Source organism: Nycticebus coucang, chromosome 22, assembly GCF_027406575.1.
Source record: "Nycticebus coucang isolate mNycCou1 chromosome 22, mNycCou1.pri, whole genome shotgun sequence".
Classification (NCBI taxonomy): Eukaryota; Metazoa; Chordata; class Mammalia; order Primates; family Lorisidae; genus Nycticebus; species Nycticebus coucang.
In genome coordinates this window covers 47,653,679-47,670,124 of record NC_069801.1, presented here as the reverse complement: position 1 = coordinate 47,670,124, position 16,446 = coordinate 47,653,679, and the positions used below count along the sequence as shown (strand labels likewise).

At 36.3% G+C, this 16,446-nt stretch overlaps 1 protein-coding gene across 3 annotated transcripts in view; it reads left to right on the top strand.

Annotated features, from left to right (window-relative positions):
* The window catches only part of FAF1 (Fas associated factor 1), a 498,736-nt gene that overhangs the window by 43,434 nt on the left and 438,856 nt on the right, over positions 1–16,446 (top strand). For all 3 annotated transcript variants that reach the window (XM_053575767.1, XM_053575768.1, XM_053575766.1), the window contains exon 2: positions 7,789–7,857. Coding sequence is in view for 1 of the 3 variants with exons in the window: in XM_053575766.1 (XP_053431741.1) it covers positions 7,789–7,857 (69 nt within the window). In the remaining 2 variants the exon portion in view is untranslated. The remainder of the gene's footprint in view (positions 1–7,788; positions 7,858–16,446) is intronic.

Below are 16,446 nucleotides of genomic sequence, written 5' to 3'. Positions count from 1 at the left end.
TCACTGGAAAATATACTAGGCGGAGGCTTGGCGCCCATTGCTCCGTGGTTAGGGTGCTGGCCACGTACACTGAGGCTGGTGGGTTTGAACCTGGCCGAGGCCTGTTAAACAATAACTGCAAAAAAAAAAAAAAAAAGAAAAACCTAAAAAAACAAGACAAACAAAAAAAATCTGGGGTGTTGTGGTGGGTGCCTGTAGTCCCAGCTACTTGGGAGGTTGAAGCAAGAGAATCACTTAAGCCCAAGAGTTTGAGGTTGCTGTGAGCTGTGACACCATGGCACTCTACCGAGGTCCACATAGTGAAACTTTTGTCTCCAAAAACAAAAAAAAGGGTGGCACCTGTGGATCAGCGAGTAGGTCCCCAGCCCCATATACTGAGGGTGGCGGGTTCAAACCTGCAACAAAAAGCCAAACTGCAACAAAAAAATAGCCAGGCATTGTGGCGGGCACCTGTAGTCCCAGCTACTCTGGAGGCTGGGGCAAGAGAATCACCTAAGCCCAAGAGCTGGAGGTTGCTGTGACCTGTGACGCCACAGTACTCTACCCAGGGCAATAAAGTGAGACTCTGTCTCTTAAAAAAAAAAGAAAATACACTGGGAGGAACTGTGGACTTATATGTATGTGAGGTTGAAGACGAGTTCAATACCACAATCCATTTTGTCCTGGCTCTATAAAATTAGAAATATTTTTAAAAATTGGCTATATAGTGAACATTTACGCTATCAGTCATTTTTCTCAGAATATGTTACTATATTCATAGGATAATATAGGAAGTCATGTTAGGAGCCACCTAGTCCAATTTCTTCTGAAAGCAGGCATATATTTTATAATACCTCTGACAGAAATCATCTGTCCACCCTTTTTTTTTTTAATTGTTGGGGATTCACTGATGGTACAGAGAACCAGGTTATACTGCTTGCATTTGTTAAATCAACTGTCCACTTTAAAAAGTCTTGATTAATTTATTCATTTATCCATGAGTTTATTCATTCATTTAATATAGGACAAAGAATACACATATAACATGGTCTGTATTTCCCCAGGCTGTTCAAGTTGTGAGAAGAGAAACACGCATACACACACATAAATGTGTAGTGGATAAGTGGTGTAGTAAGTGGTAAAAGTTCCTCAGAAGGGGTAGTGATATGAGGGAGTTATAAAGAATTGTTACCCTAACAATGTCTTCATGTTTGTGAATATGGAATATATCCCTCTATTTATATCTTTCATTTCTTTTATTAGAGTTTTGTAGTTTTCCTCATGTAGATTTTGCACACGTTTTGCTAGATTTATTCCCAAGTATTTTTTTTTTTTTATTGGCGCTAATGTAAATAGTGTTGTGTTTTTATTTTGAAATTCCACTTGTTTATTGCTGGTATATAGGAAAGCAATTTACTTAATTTTTAGAATTGTGATAAAATATAATATTCACCACTTTAACCATTTGTAAGTATACACATACAGTGATATAAAGTGTACAGATATAGTGATATTGTTGTGCAACCTTCTCCATCATCCATCTCAACAACCCTTTTTTTTTATCTTGTAAAATTGAAACAATACCTATTAAACACAAATTCCTCATTCTCCTCCCATCCCCTGCCAACCACCATTCTACTTTCTGTCTCTGATTTTCACTACTCTAGGTACCTCGTATTAGTAGAATCATATAGTATTTGTCTTTTTGACTAGCTTATTTCACTTAGCACACTGTCCTTAAGATTTATCCATATTGTAGCCTATGTCAGAATTTGCTTCCTTTTTAAGAGTAAGTAATATTCCACTCTATGTGTCTATCACATTTGCCTTATCTGCTCATCCATTGACAAGTAACTGGTTTACTTCCATGTTAGCTATTGTGAGTAATGCTTTTATGAACGTGGGTGTACAAGTATCTCCTCAGGACCTTGCTTTTAGTTCTTTTGGTATATAGCCAGAAGTGGAATTGCTGTTGAAATTTACATTTTCAACTTTTTGAGAAATGACAATACTATTTTCCACAGCGGTCATACTATTTTATGTTCCTACCAGCAGTGCACAAAGGTTCCAATTTCTCATGGCCAGGCATGGTGACTCATACTTGTAATCCTAGCACTTTGGGAGGCTGAGGTGGGTAGATAGCTTGAGTTCATGAATTCAAGCCCAGCCTGAGCAAGTGGGCTTGACTGAAAAAAAAAAAAAAAAATTAGCTGGTGTGGGGTGGGCACCTATAGTTCCAGCTACTTGAGAGACTGAGCAAGAGGATTGCTTGAGCCCAAGAATTTGAGGTTGCTGTGAGCTATGATGCCATGACACTCTACTCAGGGTGACCAAATGAGACTCTATCTAAAAAAAAAAAAATTATGTAAGGAATAAAATGTGGAGTTAAAAACTGAAGTTATAATAATACTAACTTTTAGACTAATAATTTTTCTGAAAAAGTGGAAGTCATATGGAAAAAAAATGGAGTTAAAAACGAGGTTACAATAATACTTCCTTTTCTGATTGCTCAGGCATTTACATTTATTGAGATCTTTTTCATACAGTTTGGAGTTGCTGCCTAGTATCTTTCATTTAAGTCTATAGGACCTCCTTTAGCATTTCTTGCAGGACAGGTGTAGTGATATCTAACTACGTCAGGTTGTATTTATCTGAGAATGCCTTAATTCTGAATTCATTTAATTCATTTTTGAAGGACAGTTTGGCAGATATAGGATTCTTGGTTGAGATATATATATATTTTTTTTCCTTTTGGCCCTTTGAATATATTAGTTCACTATCTCTTGCCTCCAGAGTTTCTGATAGAAATCTGCTGATTATTTTATTGAGGATCCTTGTCATTGAAAATTTGCTTCTCTTTTGCCACTTTCAAGATTCTGTCATTTGACAATTAGATCATACTGTGTCTTGGTGTATGTCTGAGTTCATCCTACTTCGAATTGGTTGAGTTTCTTGGATGTTTATATTCATGTGTTTTCTTCAGATTTTGGAAGGATATGATCATTTCTTCAGATAATCTCTCTACCCTTTTCTTTCTTTCTGTTCTCTGAGAGTCCTGCAATGCTGGTCTGTTTAATGGTGTACCAAAGGTCGCTTAGACTCAGTTCACTTTTCTTTAACATTTCTTCTTTCTAGTCTTTGATGATTTTAATTGTCCCATCTTAAAGATCTGTGACTCTAACTTCTGTCTGTTGAAATCTATTTTTGAATCCCTATAGTGAATTTTTCTTAACAGTTATTGTACTTTTCATTTCTAGAATTTTTTCTTTTTTTAAGTTTTTTTGCCTTTTTAAAAAAAATGGTACTTTCATTTTGTTCATTTAGTGTTTTCTTGACCTTTTGCATACCTTTATTTGTTTTTCTGATCATTGTTAAGACAGTTGCTTCAAAGTCTTTGTCTGCCATCTGGTCTTTCTCCAGTATGATTTCTGTAGTTTTTTTTTTTTTTTTTTTCTTTGAATGGGCCATACTTGCCTGTTTCTTTTTATACCTTGTGATTTTTTTTGTTTTTGTTGAAACTGGCCATTTAAATCTGATAATGTGGTAACTCTGAAAATCTGATTCTCTTCCTCCTCCCATGTTTGCTGTTTTAAATTTTATGTTTATATCCTTTTGTTTTTTATTCTTGTGTGCTATCTCTGTGCCAAGATCACTGTGTGGTATAAACTTAGGCACTTTTAGGTGTCTTCTGAGCCTGTGCCTTTCCCTAGGCATACGTGATGACTTTCTGAATTCTTTTGCATATGCAGTTGCTTTAAATGACCTAATCATTAAATTTGGTCCCCACAAGGGGCAAAAGATGAAACTTAAGGCTAAGAAAAAAGAAAAAAAGTGCTGAGTGCTTTCAATTCCCTGGAATTTGCTTTAGCAGAGGGGCTAGGGGTGGCAGAAATGGCTTTCTGCTTTTGTGTCTGCATTTTTTTATTTTATTAAATCATAGCTGTGTACATTAATGCGATCATGGGGCACCATACACTGGTTTTATAGACCATTTGCTGTGTCTGCATTTCTGTGATCAAAAGCTACAATCAGGAATGACATCAGCAAGGTAATAGAATAGGAATTTCCTGCCTGTTTATCCTTAGAGAAATACTGATTCAGCAATGACCTGCGCACAAAAATACCTTCCTGAGTGCTCTGGAATCTAGGGGAGAGATTATAGCATCTGGGTGCAACACATAGGAAAAGATGCATTAATGAAGGTAGGAAGGACATTTCATACTACATAAGGCACCTCTTCCCCTAAGCCAACAAAATGCAGGGCAGAGCGATACTACCTCTGTCCAGGAGCTCTTCTCTGGGGAAAAATGCAACGCAAACATCTGCTGTTACTGTGTACTCATGCAATAGGCCTGTATTAGGGATTCTGGCACCAGACCAGCTGGTGTGGAATTAGGCTCCAGGCTTATCAAAATGTGACAGCACCAAAGAAATATTAGCTGTTTTGTTGCTAGGATTGCAGGGGTCCATGGTGGGGATGTGGATTTTGGGGGGTCTTTTACTTACCCTTTTCCCACTTTGGCAAGTCTCTCCTGGCTCTGAGTTAGTTCTGGCTGAGCAGGCTGCCTTGCTTCCATCTCCTCCTTGTTTTAGGTATTTCCTGTAATTTTTCTGTTGAATACCAGAGTTCTCCCTTGGATGTTCTCAAAAGGTGATTATTTATTCACTAGCTCCTCTTAGTGGAAGAGGCAAATACAAGATGCCTCTAGTCAGCCATCTTGAAGCCCCTCTAGATTTTTTTATCATATAAATTTGCCATTTTGTTTTGTCATCCAGAGTTTTTTTCCCCTCGGGGCATTATTATTTGGGTGCTTAATTTAGGACTTGGGCTTAATGTGGTACTTGGTTTCTTTTCAAAATATGTGTGTATACTTATTTGGTTCTAACAATTATTGCTCAAGAGTATTGATTTGACATTTTAGTTGCTTCCTGTTTTTTAGGCATTGTCATCTTTTTTTGTTGTTGAGACACAGTCTTAGTTTGTCACCCTGGGTAGAGTGCCATGGTGTCACAGTTTACAGCAAACTCAAACTCCTGGGCTCAAGTGATTCTCTTGCTTCAGCCTCCCAAGTAACTGGGACTACAGGCACCTGCCCCAACACTTGGCTATCTTTAGAGATGGCGTCTCGCTCTTGCTCAGAGCTGGTCTGGAACTCACGAGCTCAAGTGATTTACCCGCCTTGGCCTCCCAGAGTGCTAGGATTATAGGGGCATTATCATCTTTAATGGCTATTTGGACAGTGCCTTTGTGGAAGGTCACCATTAAAATATACTTAAAATCTAGATACTCTCCAAATACATCAACTGAATAGTAGAAATTTTGCTGACTTCAGTGATCCCAGCTTAAAAGTTAATTTTTTTTACCTGTATGTTTGTATTTTGCATATTAATGTTGCTTTCTCATAAATGGGTTTTTCCTATAGTTATTAAAGAGTTCCTTAGTTCAGGATTGAAGTCACATACAGGTTTTGGATAAGATTCACGTCTTTTAGAAACCACTTTTGGTAAGATAACAGTGATAACCTTGTTTTCTGCCTTATGGGGAACAACTCCAACTCTGCATGAGTACCTGCAGGTGTGGCTAAGAATTTTCCAGAGGGTTGCTTTCAATTTATTCAGACATATTAGAAAGTACTTACTCAAATCCTCCATGTTCTATGCCATATTTGGAAGACTTAATCTTGGTCTGGCTGTTCTTTCTTCGGTGGTGAGAAGGAGTGTGAGGGTGAGTAGATAGGCAGGTATTTGGAATAATTAACTCAGCCATATAAATAATCGCCATCAAACTCAAATTGAGACACTGTTTAAGTTTTTAGGCTTTCATGGCGAGTTCATCCGGAGGACCGGTTTGGAAGCAACCTTCCAAAGGAAACAGCAGGTGCACAATAACAAAACCAAAATTATTTTTGTACTAGAATAGTTCAGTAGATTGTATGAGGGACAGCCTACATCAAAATCAGTTAGAAAATTATTTAAAATACAGATTCTCACATCTCACCATAAACTATCTGAAAAAGAGTCTCTGGGCATGGCAGATAGGGATTTTAACTTTATACTGTTCCACTTGATTTCCACTAATCAAAGAATGAAAATCAAACACTTAAAAGTTTTATTTGAGGGGGCTTAATGCTGCTATTTTATGGAGAAGCATACAGTGTAAAAGATTTTTTTCTCTAGGGTTATTATTTCTCTAAGTGTTCAGGATAAAAGGTCATCCCTGAGTAGCTCAGAGTTGTGATTGTTAGGAGGGGACTCATGTGATTGGTGGACACGCCCTCTTTCATCTTATGCAGAAAGAGATCTGCTGATGGGGCAAGGGGTATTCTGGGTCTTTCACACTGGATGGAGAGAAGCCCAGGTGGCTATAGGACTGCAAGATGTCCAAATCCCATATGCTTTTTTAAAGAAGTGAAATTTTTATATGAATAACTTAAACTTTAAAAGTATATATTATTTTCCAGAATGAGCCACATAACTCATACGCTCCTTTTTGAGCCTGGAATACAGCAACAGGCTCTTTTGTTTGAATTTGGAAAGCATTTTGCTTTTAGCCAACTGCTAAGGGCAGGGTGTCTAAGCCAGGATTGGTAGTAGATGCAGGAAGGAGGTCATGTCCCTCTGCAGGATCTCTTGAGTGCTTCCCTAGCCTGACTCTGCACCACCCCTAGAATAGTACTAGAAATATAATGTAAGTCATATATGTAGTTAAGTTTTTTAGTATTCATGTTAAAAAGGTAATTTTATTAAATGGCTGTAACTAATCTTATGTTTTATTTAAGCTATATATCATAAATTTCCATTTTAACGTGTGTTCAAAAGGAAAATTGTTAATGAGATATTAACACTCTAATTCTTGTACTGAGTCTTAACTGGTGTATATTTTACCCTTACAGCACATCTAGTGGCTACCATATCAGACAGTACAGATTTAGAAGTTTTATAGTTTTAGGTTTTATTTTAGGTCTGTTACTTATTTATTTTATAATTTTTTTTAGAGACAGAGTCTCACTTTGTCGCCCTTGGTAGAGTGCGGTGGCATCACAGCTCACAGCAACCTCCAGCTCTTGGACCTAGGCGATTCTCTTGCCTCAGCCTCCTGAGTAACTAGGACTATAGGCGCCCGCCACAATATCTGGCTTTTTTTTTTTTTAAGGCAGTCTCACTTTGTCACCCTCTGGAGAGTGCTGTGGCATCACGGCTCACAGCAATCTCCAACTCATAGGCTTATGTGATTCTCTTGCCTCAGCCTCCCAAGTAGCTAGGACCACAGATGCCTGCTACAACGCCTGACTATTTTTTGTTGCAGTTTGGCCGGGGCTGGGTTTGAACCTGCCACCCTCGGTATATGGGGCCGGTGCCCTACTCACTGAGCCACAGGCACTGCCCCTGTTACTTATTTTGAGTTAGTTTTTGCATAAGGTACAGCATTGTAGTTATTTTGAGTTAGTTTTTGTATGAAGTATAATGTTTGGGTTTAAATTCATTTAGTCACATATGATCGTTCGTCAGAAACTTTTGAATAAAAGTTGTTCTTGACAATTAGAGATCATCCTGGACCCCAAAGCTCAATATTTAAATATATTTCTTTTATTGATTTATTGCCTGTATTTTAGAGCAATGTAAGTTTATTTTGTAATTAACAGTTTTCATACCATATGTATAAAATGCTTAGAAGTGTTAGGCATTTATATGCTTTTATTCATAATTCATGTAAGTATTTGAACATAAATGACATATTATATGCATCTTTAAGTCTAACCTCCCGGTTTTTAAAGTTATATCTAAAATGCTTATTTACTTTGTTTCCAGGCATGCACTGGCATTGAAAACATTGATGAAGCTATTACATTGCTTGAACAAAACAACTGGGACTTAGTGGTAAGTATTTTTGCCTTTCTCTGTCCAGTAATCAAATTTTATGGATTCTTAATGTCTTTAACATTTCTTATAGATGGTTCAGCACACCATAGCACATCTGTAACAATAATCTGAATGAATAAAATGTAAATGTCTTATCTTTAATATGAAGTTCATATTTACTTCAGTATTAAATTACTAAATTCTCTTAATACTTAGATAAATGATTTTTAACATTGTTCTCGTACTTTACTGTGTATATGTGGTTCATCTTCCCATGTGGTATTTTAGTGGAGATGCTTGGAGGGAGAGAAAAGTAACACTTGTGTGAATGTCTCAATAATGCTATTCGATGTTTCCCCATCATTTTCTGGGGCCCTCACTAATAAAAACTCTTCTTAAAGCTCGTAAAGAAGTGGCATTCTGTAGGAGTTTTCCTTATGAACTTCAGGCAGTATATTAGAGGTGACTAAGTTTTTTCCTTTTTTTCTTTTTTGGCAGTAACTCAAGGCAAGGCACAGCATAGCACTAAATATTTACCTGTTACAAAGCAAACTAAACATGGATTGTAAATGGTATTGGAGTATTGGTTGTGTTAGAATGACCCTCAGTGCCTTTGAAATGCTGAAGAAAGTCTTAATTACGATTTTGAAAAGTGCTAATTTTCAAAAGTAAAAACTTAGGATGTGTACTTGCAGAAGTAAGATTAGTTATATAGGTATACATACCTATATGTTACATGGACTTATATAATTAGCTCTAGGTTATCTGTGTACTTTGCACAGATTTATTACTACTAAGTTTTTTTTACTCAAAATGTAAAAAGTTCCTTTTCAGATTATCAAAGTATTAATGTGCATTTTAATAAAATGAGAAGATGAAAACTTTATGAAGAAAATTAATCGCCTTTAATCTCATCACTCAGATGATAATTGTTTCATTTTTTTTTTTCTGGTTTTTGGCCGGGGCTAGGTTTGAACCTGCCACCTCCGGCATATGGGACCGGCGCCCTACTCCTTGAGCCACAGGGGCTGCCCAATTGTTTCATATTTTAAGGTACATTATTCTAGAACATCTTCTGTTACTATGTGATTGGACCTTTTTAAAAAAGACAACAGATTATTCTATACCTCCTATTTTGTAACTTGCATTTTTTTCACTTAACATCATATAATGAACATTTTTCTATCTAATTAAATGTGATTGTTCGTCATTAATGCTTGCATAATATTTAAGGATGTGGTTGTAGCAGAATAATTTTACCAACCAGTTTTATGCTTTTGGACGTCTAAGATTTTCGCGATATTTGTTATTATGGACATTACTGTAGGGAACATTACTGTACATACATGTTATATATTTCAAAAGAAGAAATTAAATATATTCGATTTATAATTTGATTTCTGAGTCAAATTCCATGTAGATTTTTAAGGCTTTGGGAACTTATAGCCAAACTAACTTCCACAATGGTTTTATTAATTTAAATTTCTGGCACCTATGTTCAATTTTGAGTTTGTCTATTTCATTAAACTAATGATTTCTTACCTTTTTCATACTTTGGCACTTCAAATTTGTATGACCTGACTCTAGGTGACAGCTTTATGATTTCTATGTAGAAGAGGGAGTAAGGAGCAGCAACTTAATTTGGAATGGTGTCCAAAATTTCTTGTCTTGAAACTTATTTTGCAATAGCAATTTCATTGCTTTGTTTAGTTTGTGGATTTGGGGGGTATCTACTGGAGAGACTGATGGAAATTACTGAGAAGGCTAAAAGCTCCACAAAGGCATTCTTGTGTGGGACTGATGAGAGAGATATGGGATGGAGGAAATGGAGATTTTGATCTTGAAGTAATGAACTCTACAATTCTTTGATGCAGAACTTTCCAGTTGGGGAGATGGACGTAAATTTCTTTTCTTCTGAATATTGTCTTGTGTTCATTAGTTTGCAGGTTGATACACTTATTGGTTTTTTTTTCAAGCCATCTTATCTCTAGAGTATTGCTATTGCAAAGGGAAATTTTCCTAATGTTGTGTAAGGTACTCTCCAACTATTTCTGAGTTAATTTGATTTTGGAAAATATTGTAATAGAACTTGGTTTAAAAAAAAATCGGTATATTTGTGCAGAAATGCAGTCTCATGCTGCATATGGGTCCAAGCGAAGGCATCAACTTGGGCCGTGTGTGGTGGCTCATGCCTGTAATCCTAGTACTCTGGGAGGCCCAGGCGGGCGGATTGCCTGAGATTACAAGTGTGAGACCAGCCTGAGCTAGAGCGTGACCTCATCTCTAAAAATAGCTAAACATTGTAGTGGGTGCCTATAGTCCCAGCTACTTGGGAGGCCGAGGCAAGAGAATTGCTTGAGCCCAAGAGTTTGAGATTGCCGTGAGCTATGATGTTACAGCACTCTTATCAGGGCAACCAAGTGAGACTCTGTCTTAAAAATAAATAAATAAATAAATAAAAACCACAACATAAAGTGAGCAGTGTGTGAAAACAAAAGAAATGATGAAACTCATAGGGCAAGATAGTTACAAAGTACAGCAAATCTTTACTGTAAATAAAAGTGGGTCATTTGTTGAGAAAAGCAAGCTAGGATATACATTTCAAAAGAAAGCCAAAGGTTAAGGTTGATGCTTAAATGCTGGGTTACAGGTGTGAGCTACTGGTCCCAGCCAATGTTGTGGTTTTTAAAAATGAAACATAAATATTTTGTGTAATTTAGGACTAGCTCAAGCTTTTCAGTAGCATCATAAAACTTTTTATATGGGGGTCCTCTATATTTTGCCTGTGTATCATATTTGTGTTTCTAAATTATGACTATCACTACTTTGTATTTTATAGGCCTTATGGCACAATTTGGATTATTTAAGTAGAAGTTAGAATCTTTCCCAAAGGACTGTCTTTTTACATGGAAGTGTGCTGTAGAATCATTATAAATTGTAACCTACCCCAGAATTGACCCACTTCTCACTTTCTTTTTCAGTGTACAAGAATTTGGCTTAAGGGAGAATATAAATCTATACGGTTTGTGTAATTTTGAATAATCAAAGTGTTAGGCAATTATGTACAGCGGTAAACACATTGAATTAATATTGGATTAGCTTTCCAGACGTCTTGCCATTAATTTATTGAATATGGCCAAGTTATTTCTCTCTGAACCTCTGAATTTCCTCATATAAAATAGTTTGTACTAGATTATACTCCAGCTCTCAAGGTACATGATGTATTTATGAAGGATATTTTATGTCTTAATTTCTGTTAAGAGTCTATGAAAAGCAGTCAGTTACAAATAACATACGTCATTATGAAAGTTTTGAGATACGCAGAATTACACAATGTAAAATGCATGTAGAAGGAAATAAATGAAGCTCTCCAGCAACACTAAAAAGCCAAGCAAGTTTTAATTTGCATGAGTGAATCAGAAAGGATGCTTTTGCTTTTGATGGTGTTTCTTGGAAGTGAAATAATGGACCATAACACAGACTGTCTTAAAACTTTCATAGTGACCCAGATAATACTATAAATGAGTATTTTAATAGAACTTTATAAGTTTGAAGCACTTGTATGCATATTGTTTTTAAAAATTCTTTTAACCACTTCATAATGTAGATAATGGCAGGAGAAGATGTCTTGCTAGTTGTTTTACACAAGATCGAAATATTATATATGAAACTCCTTCAATAAATTAAATTTTCCAATAAGCTCCATTAGATCCAGGAAAAGATATTTATCATATATTTGGTAATCCAGTGCTAAGTTAAATAAAGTGAAGTAAACATTAACTTAGCCATACTCCATTTTAAGTATTCAGTGCTCTTAGGAAATGGTTTTTGAACTTTGCACTCAATTTCTGCTCTAGTTTGTTGCCTGTGCTGACATTGCTGTTTTGTTGAAGAAAGACTCTATTCAGAGTGCTTCAATTTATCTTTAACTACATGTTCTAACCAGAAGAAAAAAAAATGATATAAATCAGCATATACACTTTCATGGTCACTGAGTTTCTAGTTCTCTAAGATAATTTTGTACTAATAGAAGCTTTCAGTAGCAACATTCCACCTGTTTTCATTTTTGAAGAAACCTGTCTTAGTGATTATCCCAATGTTTCGTAGAACAGTATTCTTCTATTGCCCTGCTTATGATGGAGCAATAGAGATCCTGAAATATGTTCTGCTTTTCTACTTTATACAGTGTTTGGAACACCTGCAGTTTTGTGAATGAATAGTCGAACCAGTGACATAATAACTCTTTGTCCTCATCAGAAAGCAGCCAAGCATTGAGCATCGCCCTTCATCAGTGGCCGTCAGACACTAGTTTGTATTTGCATAGAGGTTTGGTATGATAAAAGAGAAGTTATGTGAAGAAATATCCTATCATATCAATTTCTTTGCCTTTGCTGCCGCTGCAGTCAATTCTTTTGCCCTCAAAGGACCGTAAGCTCATTATTTACAGAATTTTTCAATTTCTCGGTTTGTAAGCTGACAGCCATCCCATCTTCTACTGTTTGTACTTTTATGCTAACCATCACGTTAGGTGATTTACCTACATTATTTCATTTAATCCTCACAGGAGTCCCATAAGCTAGATAGGTATTAGTTTTATAGATGAGAAACTGAAGCCCAACAAAGTTGAATAAATTGCTCACGTAGCTATTAAGATTTTGAACCCAGGCCTGTTAATTCATGCCAGTAATTTTCATAACTTTATTTATTTTTATTTTATTTTTGAGATGGACTCTTTGTCCCCTTCAGTAGAGTGCCATGGCCTCATAGCTCACAGTAACTTCAAACTCTTGGGCTCGAGTGAGTCTCTTGCCTCAGCCTCCCGAGTAGCTGGGACTACAGATGCCTGCCACAATCCTGGCTATTTTTAGAGATGAGATCTTGCTCTGGCTCAGGTTGGTCTTGAACCTATGAGCTCAGGCAATCTACCCGCTTGGGCTTCCCAGAGTGCTAGGATTACAGGCATGAGCCACCTCGCCTAGCCCTTTCATAACTTTAAAACCACAGTTTAAGATTATTTATCACATTTTCCCTACTCAGTATGTTGTTCTTCTCGGAACTATTTTTTTTTTTTGCTTCCTACCACTCAAAAGTAATTTCTCATTGTCACAAGTGAAAGAGCTTTTGCTCTTGTCATATAGTGGTGCTTTACTTTAAATATGTGTATGTTTTCAAGTAGATTCTAAGATTCTTGAGGAAGAGAATTGTGCCTCTTACAAATTTTGTCTTTGGCACATTTCACTTAATGAATGCTTGACTGATTTTATTATCAAAATTATTTTTAGGTCTATTTCTTTATCATCTGGATACTTGGAAGTTTTTGCTGTTAAGACTTCTGACTCTTACCAATGTTACTTTTTCTTATCTGGCAAACATACGGCTTCAGGAAGAAGGGCAGGATAACCAGAAACTTATAACCAGAAAGAAATAGGTTAGGGCTGGTGTCAGTATGTCACTAGTAAAATTTAGATGGTCTCTACCTATTAACAGCTGTTTTGAGAAATATTTTTCACAGATCTTTCCTTTACAATTTTTTTTCTAAGCATGTTACGAAAATCTCTTTTTCTTTGTTGTTTATTTTTGGTTGTGCTATCCTTTTGTAAGAAAAGCTTATTATATAACCCTATATAGTCTGAAAGATTTTATCAGTTTGGCTTCTCAGGAGAAAATTTAGGGCCGTAAAAGAGGACTATGTAAAGGGCAGTTAAATGGGTATGAAAGCATTGTTTTCTACTTTTCAAAGGAAAACCTTAGATTGCACAAACATGAAATTTACAGTTTACTAAACTCACATTGGTTTACATAATCAAATTGACACCATTTGAGTTTACACTTTTTCCTGACTGCAACTTGACTGTCTGCTTGTTTTTGTTGGATTTTGCTCTACGTGTATCACTTTCCCTTTAAATATAATATAGTTCTAGAATTACTTTATTGCATGAACTAAACCTCTCTTCTGCTATATAACTGATGGTAGGCTCAGTGCCTGTAGCTCAGTGGCTAGGGCTCCAACCACATGCACCAGAGCTGGCGCATTTGAACTTACTCTGCCAAACAATGACAACTACAACAACAACAACAACAACAACAAAATAGCTGGATATTGTGGCCGGCGCCTGTAGTCCCAGCTACTTGGGAGGCTGAGGCAAGAGAATCACTTAAGCCCAAGAGTTAGAAGTTGCTGTGAGCTGTGATGCCACAGTACTTTACCGAGGGCGACATAGTGAGACTCTGTCTCAAAAAACAAAAAAAACCCAACTGATGGTAGATAACAGTTCAGAGGCTTTCCTAGACCTGATAAAAATGTAACCTGTTCGTTCATACTTAGCTGGAAATGATAGTGTCCACTGTTCGGTACAATTTGGAAACGTGTACTGTTTTTTGATTTCTAATACACTTATCTGAATTTAAATTGTTTTTAAAATTGTTCATATCAGTCAAATGTACTGTGTGCTTGATTTTTCTTTTAAAGCTTTCTAAGGTATAAGTTAGTTAAATCTCTTTTCTTTGTTTGTTTTTTGTGATAGTGACTTGCTCTGTCCTTGGGCTAAGGGTGCACATCATATCTCATTGCAACCTCAGACTCCTGGGCCTCAAGTCCCTCCTTTGTTTCCTAAAGTGGGTAACAGATGTGAGCCACTGCATCTCCAGAGTTAGATTTTAAAAATGAGTTTATTTTTGACAAGTTGCCTTTCTATGATACTAAATTTGTTTTAACAAACTTTTTTAACCACTAACTTTGCTGCAATGATGTTTTGTTTAAACTACTTTCAGTAATACAAAGTTAGTGGTTTAGCACACCTGTCAATGTGATGACTTGGCAATTCCTCCTGCTAGTTTCAAGGATCAGCTGACATAAATCAGTGTGTGCTTGGCAAAGTTAGATAATACGGCAGTTAAAAATTCTTGTTTGTTATTCTTTATACTGCCAGTTTAAAAAAAATGCTACTTAATGGTAATATGATTTCTTAGAAATTTTTGTTATACTTCTTTATTTTTGGTAAAATGTTAAAATCTTCATATACATAGTTTATATTTCCTACTTAAAACTGCCCAGGTTCTCATTTTTTTTTCATGTTTTGGATTTTATTTTTTTTTCCTATTTTTGGATTTTATTTGGTTTGCATTTAATTTGGTGTTTTAGTTATTTTTTATATTTCTGATATTCTCATTTAAATACTGCTTTATCTCTTGTGCATGTATTCAATTTCTCTCAAACATGTACTTGCTCTATAGCTTAACCACAAAAGAAAAACCTAAGCTTAAAATCTCTCTCCTTGGTAAATAATAGCAACCACAGTCTTAAGAGTTCTTCAGATTCCAAGATAGTGTAACATTAGCTGTTCTTTGTCTACATCCACTTAAGGTTACAGGGAACTGAATGATAGAGTTGTTCTTTGAATTTCTGTTACTGAATTTGGGCTTTCCTCCTCAGCTTTATAATGAAAGCCCTCTACCATTTAACCCTGCTTCTTCATCATGAATGATTTTCTGTAGCTCCTGGAGTATGTCTTAACTTCATAATCCATGTAAAATAGCCTATAATCTCAAACATGCTATATGTATTCCTGCCTCTAAGGCTTTACTATTACAGCTGTCCCATGGACGTTTCCCTTATTTCTTACTGACTGTCCAAATTTTATCCTTCCTTTAAGGCTCACCTTAAAGTCTTACCCTTTTTGTTCCCTAACAGCCTCTTTGTTTTGTGGGGATACCTGGTCTCTGAAACTATCTACCTTTGTTGTGGTACTGCCTTTTTTTTGGGGGGGGGGTACTACTTTTTTTATATTTAGCCTTTGCTACCTCTTTGGCTCTTCATCCCAGTGCACACAGGTGCATGTGTGATTCTGTGTTTAAAGAGAATGTGTAATAATTGTTGAAAGGATATAAATGATTTCCACCTAAGGTGTATAAGAAAGGACTTCATTGATAAACATATACTTTGATTCAAAGGTACAGGTAGAGAAATGCATTACATTACACTTTCAATTAACCTTAGCTAGGAACTATGTAAAAGATGTCTTAAAGGCACTTGAGTGGCTCTTACGTAATGCCACATTGTTACCAACACATTGGTAATAGAGTCAAATGTAGGAACCCTACCCAAATGGATCAGCCCCCACCCTTCCAAGGGATGCCCTACCCTGGAAAGGTGGATGTGCCAACCCTCCACCCTTCCCATGAATGTCCCCACCCCAGAAAGTAGATGTGCCAACCCTCCACCCTTCTGATCTTTAAAACCCCCATCCACTATTACTCATGTGCTGACTTTTTTCTTGAACTTAGCTCACCCCCACCAGGGTGGAGATAAAGGCCACTGTTGCCCACACAGAACCTGGATTCCATTTTCCTTTTGTTTTGTGTCTCGGAATAATTTTTATTTTCGGTCTTTGATCTCTCAATTGGCATTTAGATTTTTTTTTATAAACAGGTTTATAATATTTTTCTTAATGCCAAAATTGAGGTACTGTTCTAGAGAGGCCAGTATAATCAGGAATCTATTTTAGAAACATGGCTGGTTCAATAGCACTCTACAAATTCTAGACTTAAATTTTGTGATCTTATTTTTTTCTTAGTAATTGATTTACTGCAGAGAGGATAAGTATTTTT